This window comes from Rhamphochromis sp. 'chilingali' (genome assembly GCF_963969265.1).
Source record: "Rhamphochromis sp. 'chilingali' genome assembly, chromosome: 20".
Lineage (NCBI taxonomy): Eukaryota > Metazoa > Chordata > Actinopteri > Cichliformes > Cichlidae > Rhamphochromis > Rhamphochromis sp. 'chilingali'.
Window position 1 is genome coordinate 11073737 of NC_137947.1, and position 22452 is coordinate 11096188.

Below are 22452 nucleotides of genomic sequence, written 5' to 3' on the forward strand. Positions count from 1 at the left end.
TTCTAGTCCCTAAGGACCCCAAAGCGCTTCACACTACATTCAGTCATTCACCCATTCACACACACATTCACACACTGGCAATGGCAAGCTACATTGTAGCCACAGCTGCCCTGGGGCGCACTGACAGAGGCGAGGCTGCCGGACACTGGCGCCACCGGGCCCTCTGACCACCACCAGTAGGCAAACATGGGGTTAGTATCTTGCCCAAGGATATTTGGCATGCAGCTAGGAGGCAGCCTGGGATCGAACCACCGACTTTCTGATTAGTGGCTGACCTGCTCTGCCACCTGAGCTACAGCCACCCGATACAAAATATACAAGTTTTTGCTTTAAAATGTGCTCTGCTCTGCCTCTAACAACAGTCTAAGTGTTAGCTTTCCAGTAAATAACATTGGTTAACAGTTTTTCAGATGTTATCTGCTTTGAAGTTAAAATATTTATGAGCTGATTCCAAGTATGATAATTAAAATAGCTTATTGGGCATTTTAAGATATTTAACTTTTTACATTTTATGGACGCTGTTTCAGTTTGTTTTAATCCTAAATTGTAACCTTCTCATCTGTTTCTGATCGCTTCATGCAGTGATTTTTTTTAGCTTTCTTCATTGTGTAACATCATAAAAATCTGAAATAGTCTATTTAGCTAGAGAATACGTATTCTGAAATATTAGAAAGCATAGTAAGGTTATTCCAGCACAAACATTGCACAGATTTTATTTAGAGGCCAGACTGCCAGGTCAGATCAAGATGTTGTGTTAGGTAGGATGTCAAGAAAGTAGATCTGTTTGTGTCATCACTTGAGGTGGCTGCAAGATCAGGAAGAGCAGGTAGCGCAGGTCTTCTACTAATCAGAAGTTTGGTGGTTCAATCGCTGGCTCCTCCAGTCTGCATGGGGTACCCATAGAGTAAGTGTGAACAGTTCAGGCATTTACTTGTGCAAGTTCTGCTGAATGTGATTGACGGTACATTCAGCAGCACGTTCTTCTTTCGGCTGCTCTCTTTAGGGGGTCGCCACAGCGGATTATCTACTTCCATCTCATCCCATCCCTAAGACCCTCTTTTGTCACACCAACTCTCTGCATGTCTTCCTTCTCTACATCCATCCAAGTAAAAGAAGAAATTTGACAACCGCTTTTTACACAAGCTGCTTTTTCGATGATGCAATCAAAATTGGATGAATAGTTTAGGAAGAGTGGCGCTTCGAAAATTAGCACCTGCCCCCATTCGGGCTTTTCTTGCCAATATTCTGGGCTCAAAATGTGTTTTAGTCATTTGTAGTGTCAATGAAGAACGTTTGGCATCAGGACTGACCTAGCAGCATAACATACAAACTACAGCCAACCATCAATTTCAGTTCAGTAACCCAAAATTAGTAAGTCTTGATGTGACGAGTGGGTGAGCACTTTCATACTCACTGCTCGCTTTGTGCATGTTAATTTTACACATCACAGCATATTGCTTTTTGCACACATGCTCTGATTTGCCATTGCTAAGGTAACACCACTTCACTTACCATCCCCGGTTTGTTTGTGTTAGCATTTTGTTGCATGAAAGCAGTTTAGCAGGTTAAAACAAATGTGCAGCCATATGTTGTCAACATTTCTTTTATTATGCTTTAAACTTAAATACTGTTTGTTCCTTTGTTCTTATTTTCTGTTACTCATACTCAGGTCAAAGGTTAGGAAAGGAGCCTACCTGCCATTTCCTGACTTCTGTGGACTTGGTGATGTCATGCTTGAGGTCACTGGGCTAAACCAAGCGGAGGCGTTTTCCTTTTGTAGGACTTTTTGTTTACTTTATGGCTTGCGGAACAATTTGTTCCGAGTATTTGTCTTCGTAGGCAGTCATTAAGCTGTGTAAATGAGCAATTGATGGATCAGTGAGTGTTCTCAGATGCTCATGTTGGTTTCTGTGTTTACTGGCTTGAGCGACTGGTACTGGCTAGACTAACTGGGTGTGAATGGGCATCCTTTACAGTCAGTCAAAAATTGCTTGAGATTAGTCTGCCTGCCAACCCCTTTCTTAACGTTCAAGCCAGATTATTGTATGCTTGATATACAGTCATTTCAAATGCATTTTGACTGTAAACTAGTGTAATACCACAAGCTGCTATTTATGAATTTACTGCTCTATGAAGAACGAAGCCACAGCTCTATTCTCCGGCTGTCAATCCGAATCCGAGTCTGTCTTTCTCAGCTTTTCACAGCAGTCTTGATTTCACCCACCACAAGCATGATAATTTAATCAATATCATATGACTTTAAAAAACTGAATATACCCAAGAAGAAGTCTGCCTGCAGCTGTACAGAGGAGGTACAGTGGAGCAGCAGGAATGCATTTTGCTTTTGAGTTTACTTGACATGGTTCTCACCTACACTCATTTGAATTCTGTCAGCCGTGTGCGGGTCATGTACAGGTCAGTTTTTCTCACAGATGTGAATTTCTTCCCTTTGTCTTTGCCTCTCTGTTGCTCAGTGGCCAGTGATATAATTTCAGCTAATCCTGAGCAGGAGGCCTCATACATAAATATAAGCCGACGTCTGATTGCATGCACCTTCAGCTCAGATTCACATCATGTTCCCACTTGACACTGACGGGATCATTGTCATGAGTTGACAATTTTTTCTGTGAAAACTCACTATGAAACGAGAAATAAAAGAGAACGGTTTCCTGCTGTATTTTCGCTGCACTGGTTCAGAATACAATATGTATATTTTTAATCTTTGAAGCGTGTCAACTTATAGAGTGTAGCTGTAAATGTTTTAAAGTTGTTTTATAGTTATTAGTGCATGATCAGATTGTATTAAAAAACACTTTCTTTGTGTACCTTTGCACTGTAGGCTTCAGGGTAAACTGTGCTCGATCAACCATACAAGCTGGTCATGGATCAATGAATCAAGAAGCCACCAGTTCAGCATCTCTGTGTATTTGCCTCACCGCTCTGCACCGTCCAAAGGCTGAAGCATTTACACCTTTTTTCTGCCCAGCCATCTCAGCACTGTCATTGTTTGGCTGACAGACACGCTGCAGCCTGCCTTTCTTCCCCTGTAACACTGCATCCTTTGCACGTGCAGATGGGATCAGTGCTGTGGAAGTGAGCGCAGTGAAGGTAATCATAGAGCAGCCTGAGCTCCATTATATCCAAAGAAAGTTAATTATGTCCAGCTACTATCTACCATTGATCCAATCCCAAAGTGTGCCGTTGTTTACTTCCGAATCTGTGTTTAGTTAAGTCAGCGAGGACTCGGGATTGTCCCGCTGTACCATTAGCAAGTGCTTAAGGGCTCACTTGTAAACTTTCTAAGCCCACTTTTCCTCGTGTCTGGAGTAAACACGGCTTGAGCAAATAAGCTACAGATTTCTTTTATAGTAACAGTGAGAAGGGATGTGATGAGGATGAGTCATTCTATTGAGCTGAAAATAAAGAATGTACTTTTGTATATATTATAGTATATTATTTTTGTAATATAATTATATCCATATAGGCTGGGGATTCAATAGTAAAATGCAAATATTCAGGGTACTGAAGTATATCTGAAGTAAACTTTAAAATGATAGCCGCTGTCAGTGATTCCACTTTTTGATTATTTGCTCCTTTGGACTCACATTTGCACAAAAAAATAGATGGATCTGGATTTGAAGAAAAAACATTGTGATAACTACTCTTCTAAAGGTCTATATTTTCATTTCTGTTTTTGTTAAATGTTACCTACTATTTCTTAAGGATAGAAAATGCTTTGTGGCAGCATAATTTTGTATTAATTGCTGGCAGGACCTTCAAGGAGGAAAGAGATGTTCTGTTCTGTTTGTAACAATACGAATGCTCTACCTGAAGGCTGATTCATGGCATTTCTTCGCAGACACCGTAACAATTTGTGATCACGCAAACACGTCAAATGTCCACACAGCAGGAACATAAAACGGTCATTTTATGTTCCGAGTTTCATTATCCCCACCCTTACAGCTGCTCATCAGAGGAGCTGGAATTGCCATAGTCACTCCTGGATTTTGCACACGTGCTTTCCATCAGTGGCACCTAAAAGTGAGCGTGCCGTTCCTGAAACTCTGTGCACTTTCTGTGCACTCTACCTGGGAAGTGAAATAATCCCTTGAGTAGCAAAGATCCATCCTGGCTCGCGAGTAATTCCCTACACAGCCAATGATGCTGAGACCTTAATGGACAGATGTAATTGTGATAATAGTTGTATTTGATCTTGGCACATATGAAAACTGAGGTGGGACTCGGGCCATTAGGTGCCAGGTTTCCTAGCCTCTGCATTTCTCCATCCTCCATTTAGCATAATGACACAGAGTATTGATTGTGGTATTATGCAGAATAAAAGGGTGTTAATGTGTCATATTTAAATATCCTGATCTGTAACTGTGGCATGTTCCTTTCTGCAGTAGCAGGTAGCCAATTTGTGAAACTGAAAAACCAGGCATGACCTACATGCTTAAAGAATTACAGCAGTCAACAAAGAGGATTCTGTTGGATTCCTGTTTTTGATGCCCTGATGTAAGCCCACACTGTGGCATCACTGGTGAATAATAACATACTTGTGGTCACATTTGCGCAAGATCTCCCCATGCTGCTGTGATTTATAAGCATACCTTCCATCTGCAAACAGGCTAGGAGGCTCCTACCTACTGGGGCACCACCCCGGGTCCAGTGCTATTTACTCAGCCAGCCGAGACGAGGTGCTCCCCCGGCAGGATCCTGCGGTCACTGTGCCCATGCATGCTTTTCTCTCCATTAACCTGTCTGCTCGTGGCTACTGTGAAGTGCCTGCAGCAGGTACAGTAACGCAACAGCATTTTGCCACAGGTTGAACTATCTTTATTGTGCCATTTCCTGCTGTTTAACAAATGATAAAAAGCTGCAGGCCATCAAACTTAGCGGTAACAGTGACTAAGTTTTATGAGCTCTATATTTGGTAAACTCTAGTCACAATATGCACTCAATAAATCATGCATTAATAAGCTTTGTTGTGTCAGTTTTAAAATGAAAATGCAGTCTCTGTAAACATGCAGATATTTGTCAGTGCGTTTGAGTTATACGTAACACCAAAGGTCCAAATAAATAATTTTTTTTCTTGAAAACATTGCACACTTTATTCATTCTGTGCTGTATCTAATGCATTTTGAACCAAATAAGTGTGTAGAAATACTGAGAGGAAAGGTGCTCCACTTTAAAGTGATGTGATAGATTAGGGAGGAGCCCTGGCAACAGAGTAATTTCCCTGGTGACCAATTTCTGAACACTCTGAGCAAAGAAAATCAGCAACAAGCCTACATGTCAGCTATAGCCCCATACCAGGGTGCAGGCGTACACGCTGACTCATTTCTAATGAGCAGCCAGAGATAGAAATAATAACCTAAACAACAAATCATAGGTCATGACTGCAAATATAGTGCTGACGGCCTTAATTAACATTAGACCTTATTCAGTGTAAGCAGATATAAAAGTATGTATGCAAAAATGTCGTCAATGGTGGCCCAGGGTTGATGGGGAAAGAAGATGAGAAGTGGGTTATGCTTTACTATTCTTACATTGCTGCACTCTCTGGTTTGCCTCCGAAAACTACTGTAGCAACTTTGTTGCATTTAGTGTGATTTTGGCTTAAATTCCGCTCGTCATTTCTTTTCTGTCTTTAAAAGCACTACTGCTATATGTGATACTATAGAGTATTATGTGCAGAAGCATTTTGAGGTTGTTCTTAAAGAGTTTATATAAAATCTATGAAATATCTTTGGTTAGTGAAAAATAAAAGTAAACTGGTTTTAAATATTACACTGCACGCTTACTGCCTGATAGATCCATATAAAGTAGATTGAGCTTCAGCATGATTTTTGCTGACAAAGTCTTATAATGTGCATTAACAATGACATCATCACAGTATCGACCTTTCTCTTTATGTAACTTGGTTCCCGCTGTTGCACCTTCATATGGACGCTTAGTGTTTCCTGCTGCTCAGCGTGCTCTTCCTTATCTCTTCTACCGTTCTCCGAAATATTTTCAATCCAAAACTGCATAGGCATGGTAAAGCTACCATTATCATCTGTCTCACTGCAAAAATTGCACTACAGTAGCAAAGAGCGATCAATTTAGTGTAACTAGATGAATTTTTATGGACGTGATGCTGATGGCTATTTAAGGTATTTTGCTTGATCGCCAGGTTGTCCTGTGCTCTCTAAATTTGAGTGTTTATGGTAAAGCACTCTTTAACATTGTAACATGTTCAAAATGACTAATTCACAGAATGAGTAGAATACAGATATAATGAAATCTGTTTTGTCATTGATTTAAATGTTCAGGTTTTTGTTTGTTTGTTTGTTTGTTTGTGTTGACAAATGACAGATTTGCATTTAATTCATTTGACAGAAAATGGTTGCTTGAAATTTAAGTACTTCAACTGCTGGTCACTCCTCTTAGCATCCTCTGTCACCTGGTTTTGAAATGCATTGCCTTCTTAAATTAATGTATATTACCATCTAAAAACATTAATTAAATTATCACCTGGCTTGTATCAACTGCATCTGGTGGTTGAAAATTCATCACAACCTAAATTAAGTTTGATCAAGAACATGAGCAGCAGCTCATGTCAGGAGCTCTTCGTGTCATTGCCAATGTAATGCAGTTGTAAAAAGACAAGCCCTTCATTTTGCAGAACCATTTCTCTGTGTCCTTCAGAGGGGTGCTTAAAAATGAAACCTAACTGAAGTTTGAATGTTGTAACATTCAAACTAGAAGTCACTTTTTCGAGAATGCCAATGTTCACATTTTGAACAGAGAGGACAGATGGTTTGAAAGAGGGGTGAAAGAAGCCATCTATGTTCACTGTGAACGACCATCTTTGAACAGGGATGGTGGCTTACGACACCAAGTGTCTGCCATCTATAATCCAGTTTTGAGATCCCTTCCCAAATGCCTTAACACCCACTCACATCCTGGGCCATTTGACCTCAGTAAATCACATGATAGGGTGGGGCTAGGTTTCACAGTGAGCTGAAACTTTGGCTGATTGTGACCCACACTCGTTTTCACACCTTGGCTTGTGTGATTAAGTAGAGGATCAATAGGGGGTCCATGACCCTCTTGGGGACACTCCCATAGTGCTTAAAATCTGGGACTCTCCACCAGTTGCTCTTAGAACTGAAGAAGCTTCTCAGGTGAGAAGTGAAACGTCTTCAAGAAACCTAAAGAAGTCCAGACGCTCCTTAGACTACGATGACCTGGATGACTGAGAACGTTCACAGACATGTTGTAGCATTTCATTTTCATCTAAGGTTCTCGCCATAATCATCACTCTGCATTAATTTGACTGAATATGTTACTAAAGCAGATTAAATCTGTATACTAGTTCTTCCATTGTTTCCCTATATATTAGGTTAAAAATTGAGCTCATTTTATGATAAATAGGTTGTGTCATTGTTTTGCAAAGGGTCTTTTCTGGGCACTGGCTGCAGTGTTTCGAGGTACAATATTTGGCAGATATTTTGAATGTTTGTCTCTCCATGTCATCCTCGAGATCCTTGAGAATCTGAGAAAACACTCCGGCTGCATGCTTGGGGTCATTGTCGAGCTACTGATTGATTTTTGGACCAATTAGGCAACTCCCTGACGTTGCTGAGTGATGAATATGAATCTAACCCTCGTAAAGTGCTTAAAATCTTTCCACATTACTGTGTACTACTTTTCCCTCTTGCAATCAAATGCCCTTCAAACAAATAAATGAATGTGTCACAGTGGTGTCACATTTTGACAGCATCCCATTAAGTGATTACCTGGTGCAATTTCACACCAGCGTGATCAATAGTCCTTTAATGGATCAGCCAAGGAACTAATAAAAAGGATTTTAATTGATTACGCTGATAGGCCGTCACTCCCACAGCCTGTTATATGTTAAAGGTGCAATCAGAGCAGAAGTTCAACGTCAGGTGACTGACACTTTGGCCTTTAAGCTGAGAGAGGATAACGAGGCTTCTGGCTCAGGATCACCTTGGCTGACTGACAGGAAGTAACTTTCCTTATTATGATAGTCCTTCATATCGTTTTCTTCTGCTGGGGTAATATAGATTCCAGCTTCAATAGACTATTGCCTATATGTAAAAGTGTCATCAATTTTTATAATTGAGATACTCTGATTTTCCGTGCCTCTAATGAGTCAGTCTATTATAAGTAATCCTATTTGCACGCAGTAATTCTTTGAAATATTGTTTGTTGTGTTAGGATATATGTAACAGTTTTGCACTTTTAATCTCAGTATGCCTCTGCGCGTGCCACGGTCTGAGCCTGGCACAGGGCTAAAAACGGCCATGCTTTTCCACGCTTCATCATCTGTGGTTTGTGTCAGACCCAGACAGTCATCTGGAAAGGTCAAAGCATCAGTAAAAGATTTAAATCAGCCCACAGAAGAAAGATTTACCTTGACAGGCGGAACCTGAAAACTGGTAAATAAGAATGCAAACAGAGTCTTTCCTCTTAAACCAAACCAAGGAAAAACAGACCATTGCATTTCAAAGCTAGAGTCACAGGTTGTGATGCTTTGAAGTAACAAAAAAAAATTTTGAATATCTTTTTTGTCCTTGTAATTAACTATTTGCTTTCTTAATGCTATACGTTGAAACGGCTCGAAGATGAATGCGTTGATTAATGCATTTGTATAATCACTCTATGAGGAGACATGTATGGTTCGTTCTCTTTCAGCTCTATTAATCGTGTTTTCATTTCTAAAACGAAGCGATCTTGGCACAGCTAATAGAAACAGCCTGTTTCTAAATGCAACTTGACAGGGTCAGTGTGAGAAAAGCAAACTGTTGGGCTTAGTTTTGGCACTGAGAGAACTTGACGTACGGGTGTTATTCTTTGATTAATCTCTGTGCTGTTCTGTTGTTCTATATTCATCCAGCTTTATAAGCTGCTAGAGGAAACATTTTCCTTTTTTTTCTTCATTTGTCATCTTATTATATTAATGTTGTAGCCACGCCTTTTGATGAATGCAAGAACTAAAGCACGTATTCAGCTTGTTTTGAGGACAAATGGGGCCTTTGAAAAAAAATCTTTCTCTTTAGTGTTTATTAATATACTTAAAAAGATGAATGTGAAATAGGGGAGCTTATAGCAAGGCCTATGTATCATAATATATTAGCTCACAGAAGTAAAGAGTAATGAAACTATTTTCAGCTATAAAGCCATGCTTGAATAATATGTCTGCTGCAAAGTGCTGCAAAGCCAGAACTATTACAAGGTGGTTACTTTTTATAATCTTTTTGGAAAAGACGTCCATAAATAAATATGTGTTAGTTTTGGCTCTTTGGGTCATGAAGATAATTCTATTTATCCTTCTTCTCATTCTCCACATGTCTCTTTTGTTTGGTGTATGTGCTTTCCTGCAGTTTGGTGGCTGCTATATTATTGATTTGTACTATTGATCCAAATGTGGCAGCGATTACTGGGATTTTGTGTTTAGCTTTATCATCATGCACTAAAAAACCTCCTGCTGGGATGCCCTTGTTGCTACTTTAACACAACTGAGTCACTGCTGGCAGTTTGTATTTTTACTCACAATAAAGTTTGTTTGTCTGCGAGTCACAGACTGTGTATTGACATCAAAGACACTTAAACCTTAGACACTAAAAGTAAGTGACAGACAAGGTCGATCTCATTTGGATAGTCATGATTAATAAGATGTGAAATCCACTATTCCATAATGAGCTATACTGGCCATCAAGTATACATATAATACATGCATTATAATGCAGTGATTGGTATAACAGTCAAAGATGGAACTTAAAAAACATAAAATATGTGTGTAAAGAGGGATGTTTGATAAGCTTTTATTTGGATGCTAACAAAAAGTATACTGTGTATCTATGCAGTTCTGTGGAAAATTAAGTATATCCTTAATCTTCTGTAGGAATAAAGTGGGTAAATAGCAGCAATGTGCTTTGGTAGTTTGCTGGTCTGGAGCATTCAGGTGTCTGTTAACACAATCTTCCCAGGACTGGTCGTCCTAGCAGATTCATCCCAAGGTCAGGCTGTGCAGTGCATCTAAGACTCTACAGTCCCCAGATAGCATGTTAAATATTAAAGTTCATGACAGAACAATTACAAAAAAGCTGAAGAAGTATGGTTTGTTTGGCAGGGTTGTCAGGAGGAGGGTTGTCTTTTCTCTAAAAAGAGCATTGCAGTATGATGAGGAAAATGTGGAGCTGTTGGTCATAATGCACAACATCATTTCTGGCCCAACATATCAGCACAAACACATCATACCAACGGTCAAGCACAATGATGGAGGGGTGATGATTTGGGCTTATTCTGCAGCCACAGGATTTTGGACTCTTGTGGTCTTTGAGTCAGCCATGAACTCTGGACACCAACGTTTTCACACGTGAGGATAATTATCCAACAGTTAAAGCTTGGCCAGTATTCAAAGTGTCATCCAAAGCCCAGCAACAACAGAATGGCTGATAAAGAAAAGAATCAGGGTATTGTAATGGGCCAGTCAATGCCCAAACAAATTATTGAATCTTGTTTTGTACTGTAGTTTTTCCCAGGACTTCACAGAGTCCTGTGAAAATGTTCTTTTTCACTTCAGTATTTGTATTTATGCATCTTGCATTGAAGCTGGAATATGGTTTACGACACACTTCTGCATCGTCACTGCAGGGAATTCGTCAAATGTTAGTGGAAATTGCTGCTCCTGGGAATAAACAAGTGAAGCAGTCGCGGTAAATGGCAATCATACAAGTGTACAGTAGATGCCTGACAATAGTTACAGTTTAACGCAGATGGGTGCAGTCGTGCAACATTTTATTTCAGTAGATGACGTTTGAATTCCTCTGCTACAAAATTAAACGTTTGGCTTCAAAGAGGAATTACTTTTGTCTTAATTTGTGTGATCATGCTGATTGTTTTCTCCATCTCTCTCTCTCTCTTTGCGCAGGCCTTCCCATGTATATCCACAGGCATCTACGGTAAGCTCAGTCTCCCTTCTTTTATTTCTGTTTTTATCCATTTGCTTTGTTCTTTCAGTGCAACTCAATGATAACAAGCTGCTCATATTCCCCAGTTTGTGGCTGAATATTTTAAAATGATGCACATAGGGCGGAGGTTACTTAGATATAAATACTAAATATACCAACAAGTTCACCTTAAACCATGTTGCACAAAGGCAGGACGTAGAAGAATACTGAATACTGCTTATGCACCCTCATGAGATCAAGCCAAATAAGCTGCAAGGCATTGCTGGCAGAGAGCTGATGTGCTCATTACACTTAAAGTCACACTGAAAAGAAACCAGACTTGTTGATATGAACAGAATTTTTGAGTTTTGAAGATAAAAAAAAGTTAAATGCAAGAAAACATGTTGATTCTTTGACTCTTTTGATCATTTAAATTGCCTGTTTTTACCCCACACCGTACACTGTACAGTTTATGAATTTGCATACAGCTCCAATACTTGCAGTAGGTGCCAAATGTGTAAGGATTAATTAACATGCTAATTTCTGTTGTTTGCAACTGACTATTAGCAGCAATGTAGTTCCACATAAGCAGCCACAACTGCTCTGTAAAGTTATGCGTAATTGCAGATACCTACAGTATTCTGCCAATTTAAAAAAATGCCAGTGCGAGGCAACAACTGATAAATGATTCTGGGTCTATACTTCTTTAGGCAGGGATCTCATGAGAGTCGATAAGTGCCTCTGATCATTTCACAAGACGAGGTGCTGCCAATTTTACAAACACTGTTTCCTCAAGATATGTGCATGCACTGTTCGCGCTCTCAATAGGCATACAACACAGCATTTATTATGTCCACGTGCCGAGTGTAATGCGAATTCAAAAGTGACATATTGAACTCAGAAAGCAAAACTAACAAAAGTTTCAAAAGCCCTCGAAACCTTCTTCTGAAAACAGCAAAGAAAACCAGATAATTAAAATGTATGACACCAAAGGGTGGATAGTTCCTTTCACATTCCTCGGTAATTCAGATCATTTTAGATGATACTTGTTTTTTGTCCATTTTACGTCGGGGAGTTATATTTCCGGTGCTTTCTGTACTATTCTTCATGTGGTTGACCTCGCTCAGATTTATTATATACACCTATGCAGCTGTTGTTGTTCTAATAAAGCTACATAAAAGCTACCTAATTTACTAAACCTACTGCAGCTTACTTCCACAGCTGTTTCACTGTGTGAATTTAATTTAAAAGGATTTTTTAAACAACATCATTGGTGTAGGTAAGCACAGACACATCTGAGCTATTTGAGTGTGCTATTAAGACCTGATGCTGGTTTTTTATTTAAAATGCAGACATTTGAAGCCGTATCTCAAACTGTAAGCGAAGCATCAACAGCCACTGACTGGATTTAATTAAAAGCTAGGGACTGGACTGTAGTGCACATGTGAGTCGGTGCAACTATCCGGTCACAGCTCATAAAGAAAATGATGAAATGTTGATAATCAGTGACAGTTGAGCACCTTATTTGTGATTTGCTGTGCATTTCAGCGGCACATGTCTCTACAGTGCTAGAGTATTTGCCATAACTTGCAAACAGAGTGCATTCAGCTGGTAAAACACACCCTGAAAATCATCTGTGCAGACGCTTGAGAGGTGCATTCAGCTGTGATTATACTCAGGCCGTTCTGACTCGTTTCCAGTTGACATGCCAGAGATTTGTGCTGCCGTTTCATGTCCTGAACAAACATGTCACATGTGATGTGAAGACACAGATCAAACCGGATGAGCTAATTTTCACGACTATGGTTGGAAACTGTTTCTGTATGAAAAATGACAGTTTGGTTATTGATTAAACCTGTTAGTTATTGATGTAGTCCTAGTCCGTTAGTGAAAGCACAGAAGCCTCTACCTTTCCATATTTCTTTGGTTTTTTTTAAACGTCTAATGAAAAACAAAGTAATTAAGTTTTAGTCTGAGTTTTGTGTTTTGATTTCCAACTGTAGACAGTATGCAAAAATAAAATGATTCATCTACAGCCCCTGGGGAACATCAAAAAAAAGCCTCTGTCCACATGCTGGGTACCTTACATCTGTTTGTTTTTCTCTCCAACCAAAGCCATTACTCCTCTGCTTTACCCTGGACTATAACTAACTGCCAGCTGTTGCACTCTGAAATACTACACGCAAAGTACTGATTATAGAGCCTGATAAACTTTGGCAGTGCTCATTAAACTAGCTGAAACTGCCCGGCATAGATAAAAGATAGTCCGAGTGGCGAGCTATCCTGACACGCGCTATTGCATATGTGTGTTAATAAAGACCAGTCTTTAGTAAAGCGTGCTCATAAATCACAAGACGTTTAATTATGCTCTTGATAGAACACTTCCCATTTGGGATTTTGAATAAATTCCCCCTGTCACTTTTTTGCAGTTCACACACACACACACATCTTTTCTGCGATGTTATGTTTCGTTCCACCTGCCGATGCACACATCTCACAGGGGCTTCTTCTTTTTTTAGTCCACTCTCCTTCCTCTTCCTGCAAAATATATGTTATCCGCTTAAACACGAGTGTCTGACTTCTCGTGACGTAACAAATTACATAACAAGCTGAATTCAAGAAGTATAGTGAAGTGCATCAGCTAATGGTTATATACAGTGTTTTGTGTTATAAGCAAAAATATGGAGTAGAGTAGCTGTAGTGGCACAAAGGTAGTGCAAATACATGCAGGGGAGAGAGTGGAGTGGGGGTCATTGTTTGTACTGCGCGCCGCTGACGAGGGCACCACTTATTGCCATTCACTGTGCTACTGTGTGCTGCACTGCCAGTGGGAGCCTGTCATACCACACCACCAGGAGCCCCCTCGCATCAAAAGGATGGTCTGTGCAGAGCCAAGCATGCAGTGGAGTGGGAGGGGGGGATTAAACAGCCTGTTTAATAAACAAACAGCTTAGCGCATCCATAACTAGATCTCCACAGAACAACAGCTGATTAAGACTAAAGATCTTCACACAGCAGAGGGCAAATAGAGGAGGGACTTTCAAAGGAAGTACAGTATAGATAGCACAGAGCTGTGTTGTTGTTCTCCGAGTCCTCTGCGTGCCCCCTGAGTACTGCCATATTCTGAAAGGGCCTCTGCTCTCTTGTCAGGAGTTCTGACATTTTCTGTGCATTTTAGATAACCTTTAAGGTCAGCTTCCATTTTAGCAATATAAACAAAAGCTCTTTAGCGTGGAAGTCACATCTCCCCGATCCCGATGTTTGCCTGTGATTTTTTTCTAAAAAAAGAAATCTCTTTCTGTCTCTGTTGAATGTGCATCATTTTGAGTATGCGTTCACGGTCATGCAGGTACTATGCTTATGTACACGTGCTTGACCTATTTCTGCACTTGAACTGGAGCAAGAAAACAAATTCTGTGCCCCAAACATCGTGACACAGAGGAATCAGGAACAAGTTATCCAAGGCCATTGTGGTGAGACAAACAGATTTGTCAGGGAAAGTTAATGCTAATTGACACCCTCTCTCACGCCTCCATATTCCCGAAGACTCAGTCACCACTGACAGATGATGGCAGAACAGGGAGGTTGGGTGTAGTAGAGGTGTGCAGGGGGTACCTCAGACGCTTGGAAAGAAAAATGAGAGATCACACTGCGCTGACAGTCCAATCCCTCAGTCCGGCCCATTAGCCACAACAGAATTTCTGCACCGATAGTGTGTCGGAGGTACCACCCATAAACAAACTGGTGCCCTCCGTGGGCCACGAGGTCACCCAGCATGATAGAGGTTATTAAGTGCTGCTTCTGTTTGCACATCAATCACAGCCGTGCTACCTGGGTTTAAATGGATTATTCCTTCCACGGAGGAGACACCTCTCAACGTCTCACAGGATCAGTGCCAAGAGTCCAACTACCTCGACTTAGAGAGGTCATTTTCTCTTTTGCAATCCTTTTGTTTTCTGTCCTTCCTCCTATGCATCCTCTTGTCTCTAGTTCTCCCTGACAAGTCTGTCTTATTAGCCATACAAGGAAAATCATATGAAAAAACAACTATTTTCAGATGCATTTTAGACTTTTGCACCTTGTGCAGATCAGGTCTTAGGCAGTGCTGAAAAAGCACTTTTCAACAACCCCATAATGAGGCATGCAGTTTATAAGCAAGGACACGTATATTACTTCTGCTGTTTGCTGGATAAGAAGCCATTGCACGCATGTATTTATAATGCTATCAAAAGAATCAGAGGCGCTTGATGTGGCAAAGCTGCTTCTCTTCTTTGGACAAATATCTTCCTGTTTACTGCTAACCCCTCACCTCTGGCTCATCTGTCTCTGTAACTGATCCGAGATTTGTTGACAAAGGACTTTTAGCACTGACTGGTGGCTGTGGGAGATATGTGGATGTAATCCACCAAAGCTCTACTGGTATGTCCACACTGCCATCCCGCTGTACCGTCCAGATCAAAGGTGTCAAGCAGCTAAGATTTTTTTTCTCTAACCAGCATCATGGTCTGGCTCTCTTTATCCCTGTCTAGGATTAGGAGGGCTGGAGACATTCATGCACCTTATCTTTAAACAGTGATTGCTTGCTGCTAGCTTGCCAGAAATGGCCCAGGCAGGTTCCCCCTTCTCTCAAAATACATGAAGCCTAATCTAGCTGGGTTTTTGGTATTTCAAGGCACATACAGTAGGAGCAATATGTTGTATCAGTGGGCAGCAGAGTGTGTGCTCAAAGAAAGCAAGATCTCCGTGGCCCAATGTGCATTTGTTCTCAGCACTTTTCACAGATGATAAGCCAAATGTAAAAACACCTCCCACCCACAGGACAATAGATTTAAGGGTTTGTGAAACTTGTTCGAGCATTAAACTTTTTCATTCCACAAACTTCTCAGAATGTTTTTACAAAGTAAAACGTCGGGTGTTAATTTTAGCATGTAGGACAAAGCATGCTATCACCTACATGGATTATTTCCAAGGAAGGTCATCAGCTGTTGTGCTCTGCCCTCTTTCTTCTCACCTCTTTCCCCCCCTCCCCTGCCTCTCTTCCTCACATTACACCCTCCCATCCCTCTTTGTCTCTGTCTCCTTCTGTGGGCTGCAAAGTCGGTCATGGTCACAGCCCTGCTGTCGTGTCCCAGTGTTAGTGTAGGAGCAGCTCCGGGCCATTTGACACCCACGCAATGGCGTCTAGAGTCCTGGGGCGCTACTCTGTCCTCCACCCCGGGTCAACTCACCTCTCCACTGGGCCCTGATGGGGTGACTACCCTGTTCCCCCGCTCACTTTTCAGATGAACGCACAGCATTGATGCCTCCAACTAGAGCAGAGCTCAGCTGTGCTACGCTTAATGATTTTCTACTGTTCAAACCACATCCACCTAATCTACATTGTTTTATACTGAGCTTAAATGATTCCAGCCTGCCTGTCTCTTATTACAGCTATCTTTAATAATAGCACTAAAGCTATCAACATTTTATTGAAAACAACATCAATAAAAAGTCCTTTTTTTTAATAAAAATACTATTAAGATATTTCAAGGAAAGCTGTGAGGCGTTATCTTGCCAAAGACCTTTAAAACAAGTACAGATCACTGTTCCAAACATAATATAATAAGAAGAAGAATCAGGAAAAAAAACTGTATTGATCCCTGCAGGGAAATTGCTTTATTACTGTTGTTAAAAATACAGCTATGAAAGGAGCAATTACATGTTACAAAAAGAGAAAAATGGAGCTGAGAAGTAATAACACTAATTAAAAAAAATACACAATACTTAACTAGAAATGTATACCTGGTGATTCAGAATATTACGCATGGTCAAACATTCGCATGTTTGTTTTGTGCTTGTTTTTTTTGCGCTATGGTAGTTTACTGTCATTCCAACACCTGTGGTGAGTTTGCCAGCCCCAGCTAACTCAGCCTCGGGCTATATACAGCTTTAAGGTAGACAGCTCATCAAAATGAATGACGAGTGTTGAGACATGAACTTGACCAGCTACAGCTGTGGAGAAGGAGAGTGGAACCAACAATACAGTTTCTGCCTCAAGGGGAGAAAACCTGCACTTTCTGTATTTCTGAGGAATTCAAACATCATACAGCCTCAGTTTATCAGACTTCACCATTTCTGTTATCTGTTGGCACCATATCCTTGCAAATAAAAATAAAAAAATCAGAAGACTAGGTGCTAAAAAGAGAGAGAGAGAGAGAGAGAGAGAAAGAAACACTAGAAATAATGAAGCCCTAAAATAACAGCAGGCTGTGGTATTCTCTGCACAATATAAGCCCACTCAGGAAAAGCAAAAGTGGTGTGATCTGCAGTGTGCGCCTACAAGGCTACCCATGCATTTGCAAATAAAAAATGGGAATGTAACATAGCCCGGACATGTATTCAACTTGTTGACTTTCTACTGCTCACTTTATCAGGTGATGCATCCACTTCTCACCACAGGAAAAAACACCTTAGCTGTACAAGTTTGTTGCAAAAGTTAACTCTGAAAGTTGAGTTAAAGTAAATTTAGGATGTGAAAGAGCTGCCATGCTGGCAACAGTCAGAGCAATGGGCCTGCTTGTTCTTAAAGCCAAAATTTCCCCTAAGGCAGAGTACACATTTATATATATTTTTTCCTCCCATGTTACAGTTGAGTGGATATTTTTGACCACGAACTTCTATTTTCCAACTGTTACAGAGTTGACTGCGATTGAGATGGGAGCTTCAATGCTAACATGTTAAATGTAATGGACACTATTGCTCCCATTAAGGTGAAGGTTATCTCTGGAAGGAAAAAGTCTCCATGGAGAAACTCCACACTGGTGAAAAATGAAAAAAGAGAGTGTAGGAAAGCTGAGCGCAGATGGAGAAAAACAAACCTCCAGGTTCATTATGACATTTATAAAGAGAAACTTCACAATTATAATTTACAACTGAGGAATGCAAGGAGGTCCTACTTCTCTGACATCATCACTAAAAACAGCCATAATGCTCGGGTCTTATTTTCTACAGTTGACAGGCTAACAAACCCTCCTGTGTCAGTGGCAGCTGAACTTCATTCGACCATGGCCTGCAATGACTTTGCCAAATTCTTCACTGAAAAAATCCAAAAAATTAGACAAGCAATTGGTACATCAACAGCAGATCCAGGATATGTACTGTGTCCACCAAAAAACTGTTTAAACACCATGAAACAGTTTCAACCTATTAACAGCAAAGACCTGGAGGACATCTTAGGTCAACTGAACTCCTCCTCCTGCTGTTTAGATGTCCTGCCAACAAGTTTTTTCAAAAAGGTCTCAAAGACTTTAGAGTCAGACCTGTTACAGATCGTCAACTTTTCTTTATTATCAGGTGTGTTTCCAGAATCACTAAAAACTGCTGTAATAAAACCTATACTGAAAAAGGACAATCTTGACAAGACACAAATGAACAACTACAGGCCGATCTCAAATCTCCCGTTTTTAAGTAAGATCATTGAAAAAGCAGTTTCTCAACAGCTCAGTTACTTCTTAAAACAGAATAATTGCTACGATGCCTTCCAGTCAGGTTTTAGACAGAACCACAGCACTGAAACCGCTCTGACCAAAGTGTTTAATGACATATGTCTGAATACAGACAGTGGAAAAATGTCAGTCCTAGTTTTACTGGATCTCAGTGCAGCATTTGATACAGTTGACCACAACATATTACTCAAACGACTGGAGAACTGGACAGGTCTTTCAGGAACTGTACTAAACTGGTTCAAAACATACGTAGAAAACAGGAAATACTTTGTATCAATAGGTAACTTCACATCTGAGCAGACAAGTATCACATGTGGAGTTCCCCAAGGTTCCATCTTGGGACCCCTTCTGTTTAACATCTACATGCTCCCACTGGCACAGATTATAAACAACAACAAAATAAACTATCACAGCTATGCAGATGACACACAAATATATATCACAATGTCACCAGGAGACCGAGGCCCTGTACAGGCTCTTGGTAAATGCATTGAGGAAATCAATGACTGGTTGTGCCACAATTTTCTCCAGCTAAACAAAAACAAAACTGAGGTAATAGTCTTTGGCGCCAAAGAAAAACGATTACAGGTCACCAGAGAACTTCAATCTATACATCTAAAAACCACAAACCAGGCGAGAAATTTGGGTGTAGTGATGGATGCAGACCTAAACTTAGAGAAACACATTAAGACAATAACAAAGTCAGCTTACTATCACCTCAAGAATATTTCAAGGATAAAAGATCTGATGTCTCAACAGGACCTGGAAAAACTAGTCCATGCATTCATTTTTAGTAGGCTTGATTACTGTAACAGCATCTTTACAGGTCTACCTAAAAAATCAGTCAGACAACTACAGCTCATTCAGAACTCTGCTGCTCGAGTCCTCACTAAGACCAAAAAAGTGGACCACATCAGTCCAGCTCTGAGGTCCTTACACTGGCTGCCTGTCCGTCAGAGGATAGACTTTAAAGTTCTGATGCTGGTCTATAAAGCTCTGAATGGTTTAGGACCAAAATACATCAATGACCTCCTGACCCAGTATGAACCATCCAGATCCCTCAGGTCATCTGGATCCGGTCTTTTATCAGTTCCCAGAGTCAGAACCAGACACGGAGAAGCCGCATTCAGCTTTTATGCTCCTTATATCTGGAACAAACTCCCAGAAAGCCTCAGATCAGCTGAAACACTCAGTTTATTTAAATCCAGGTTGAAGACTCACCTGTTCTCAGCTGCATTTGAATAAAGCACCAAATCCACACTTTAAGCTTAAATTTCAAAACTTACATTTAACTACTGATTTTATCTACTGTTCTGATTTTATCTGTTTTGATTTTATATACTGTTGTTTGTTTGTTTGTTTGTTAATTAGTTAGTTAGTTCATTTGCTTGTTTTATTCAATTTTAAATCATGCTTTTTATTTGTTCTTGTTTCTAATGTCTCTGTAAAGCACTTTGAATCACCTTGTTGTTGAATTGTGCTATACAAATAAACTTGCCTTGCCTTGCCTTGCCTTTTGTTTAGCATTCTGAACAGAATATCTGAATTTTTAGCTTTAACATCAAACTCAAGGGACTTTCTTTGGTTTTTATTCATGTAAAATACACAACCTACTATATGCCTGAAAAATGACATAGGGACTTATGCAAGAAGTGCTTTTTGCATATGACCAGTGTCTCCACCCTTTCTTTGCAAAGAAAGGGTGGAGATCCTGTCGATTGGCTACATCAAAGCAAGTGTGCATACGCGCAAGATGGATGTAACTTGCTGGATGGGGATAAAAATAAAGCTTTAACTAAAAGGAAATTAAAAGGAAATTAAGCAGTCCTTCTCGAACAGTTCAATGATGCTGCTTTAAGTCAAAGGCATGAAATTACTGGATGAACACTTGGCTTGTAGCTGCTATAGTGTCAAAATTGTTGACTGCATATCCCAATGTTACGCAATAGTGTTGTTGTGTCCTTTTATTTACACGGTACATGCAAGTTTCTCTCCCCTCTCCTCTCCTCGCCCTGTGCTGGTGATGAAGTAGAGGAGCCTTCAGCAGAAATAACACTGCGCCACCTGAGCCCTCATCAGCGGCGCTGTGCTGCACATATCCCATTAGTGCACCTCACTAAGACAAATCTCCCAAAGCCGAGCATATTCCCAGCATAGGTGAGAGCCGAGCCAAGTAGAGCAGGGACCCTGGAGGGCCCACCATCACTGCGCCCGACGCCAGCTGCCCGCCACCTGACAGATTGGTTTTTCCCGAACTCTCAACACAGCAAATGGCAAAAAAAATGAGAAGGAGGTGTTGAAAGGAGAAGATGGAGAAGTAAAACACTGAACTCTGTCAATTTGTGCGTACTTGAGCATATAAAAGAGTCAGAGCTGAACATCATTCAGGAAGCGGGGTTGTCACTCCTGCTGTGACTCGCAGGTCTGAGAGAGACTCTTTTGGACGTGTGGACCGAGAGTTTTTCTGTCTCGCCGTTTCAACGTACGTGGCCAGGCTGAAATGGACAAAGAGAGGAGAGGTGGTGAAAGTTAAAAGTTGCAGAAGGAGACAAATGATGAGAGAGCTCTCGAAATGCTGCCATTGACCTTGATGTTGCAGTTGAGCAGGGTCGTTCTGCCAGGCTGCCCTCAGCTGCTCTGACACCTTTTACAGGCTTTCCATCTAAATCTCTGTCCAACATAGACTACCAAGTCTATCATTTCACCTTCCTGTTACTGTTTTCATTATTTCTCCAGCTAACTGCTCTCTCTGCCCCTCTTTTCTTCTCCGCTATGATTAATAGGTATAGCTCTCGAATCAATAAAGCATTTGTAGAAACTCCACATAGAATAGATTAAATGTACTCAGTGCCATCCACACTTCTGGTGACCAGCATGTACTATTATCGAGATTTAGACCTGTTTTTAGCTCCAAATATAATGTGTGCCTGTTTATCTCTCTCTTAAGATGAATAGAGCTAGAGCACAAAGGCAGTTATTTACAATTTTAACAATTTACTTATTTGTTTCATTTGTTTGTGTTCTACTTCTCCGACACCTCTCTTTTTTCTCCTGCGGTTTCCTAAACAGCTGGTGTTTTCTTTGTGGATCTATTTTTTTAAGCTTTCTTGTCATCTACACATCTGTTGGCTTGTGTTACTTGATCTGTTGTTACTCCTTCATAGGTGTGGTAGCACTTTTCCAAAAGGTAACATTTAAACAAAAAAGAAATTATATCACTGGAAAGGTTAAGTGTGCTTGGGAGACAGGGAGAGCCAGGTGACCTGCAGACCAATTTGGCATTCTGGATTAGGTTCTGAGCACACAGCTCTCGGGGCATCTTTTGAAGGACAGGAGCTGTGAACGGGGCTGTGCACTGTCTGCAGACACTGTCTAACAGAGCCATAGAAGCAGACTGGCTGTCACTGCTGGCCGGTATGCAGCTCACATCTTGCTTCACCCAGAGCTTGAACAGGAGCTCAGCAAGGGCTCGGCAGCGAGTCAACCCCTCTTCTCTCCTCGGTGTAATTCGGCCACTCCTGTCAAGCTGTGGAAGGGGAGGGAAAGAGAAGCAGTAAGGAAAAGAGACATCAGCAGCAGTCAGATGGGTGAAGGTGGTAGGGTTAAAGCACTGCACACTATATCTTGACTGTCAAGGCAGTTGATGTGAAGCATTTAGAGAATAGTTATTGAGAAACTGTGACAGCAGGTGGTCTGAGAGAGTGCGATGAAAGAGTAGAGGAAATGTAAGGTTAGCGATTTCTGGCTTTTAATTTTTCTTTACATCTGACTTAAATGATTAAAGGTTAATAATAATAATAATAATAATAATAATAATAATAATAATAAATAAAGGTTGTTGCAGTGCTTATAAGGCTGTTTCATAGGTCATAGCGCACTACAGTCATGGCAATGACCCAGGACAGGAACAGTGTTTGAAAATGTGGCATGTTCAATACCCGGCAGGCTACAAGAATGGCTTGGCCCTTGTATCAGTTTATGTGGGTTGAAATTGAATTCCTGAC

The 22452-nt window shown here is 40.7% G+C and overlaps 1 protein-coding gene across 3 annotated transcripts in view; it reads left to right on the top strand.

Annotated features, from left to right (window-relative positions):
* The window catches only part of macrod2 (mono-ADP ribosylhydrolase 2), a 424305-nt gene that overhangs the window by 312227 nt on the left and 89626 nt on the right, over window positions 1–22452 (top strand). For all 3 annotated transcript variants that reach the window (XM_080868694.1, XM_080868695.1, XM_080868696.1), the window contains one exon: window positions 10946–10976. In XM_080868694.1, coding sequence (XP_080724820.1) covers window positions 10946–10976 — 31 coding nt within the window. The remainder of the gene's footprint in view (window positions 1–10945; window positions 10977–22452) is intronic.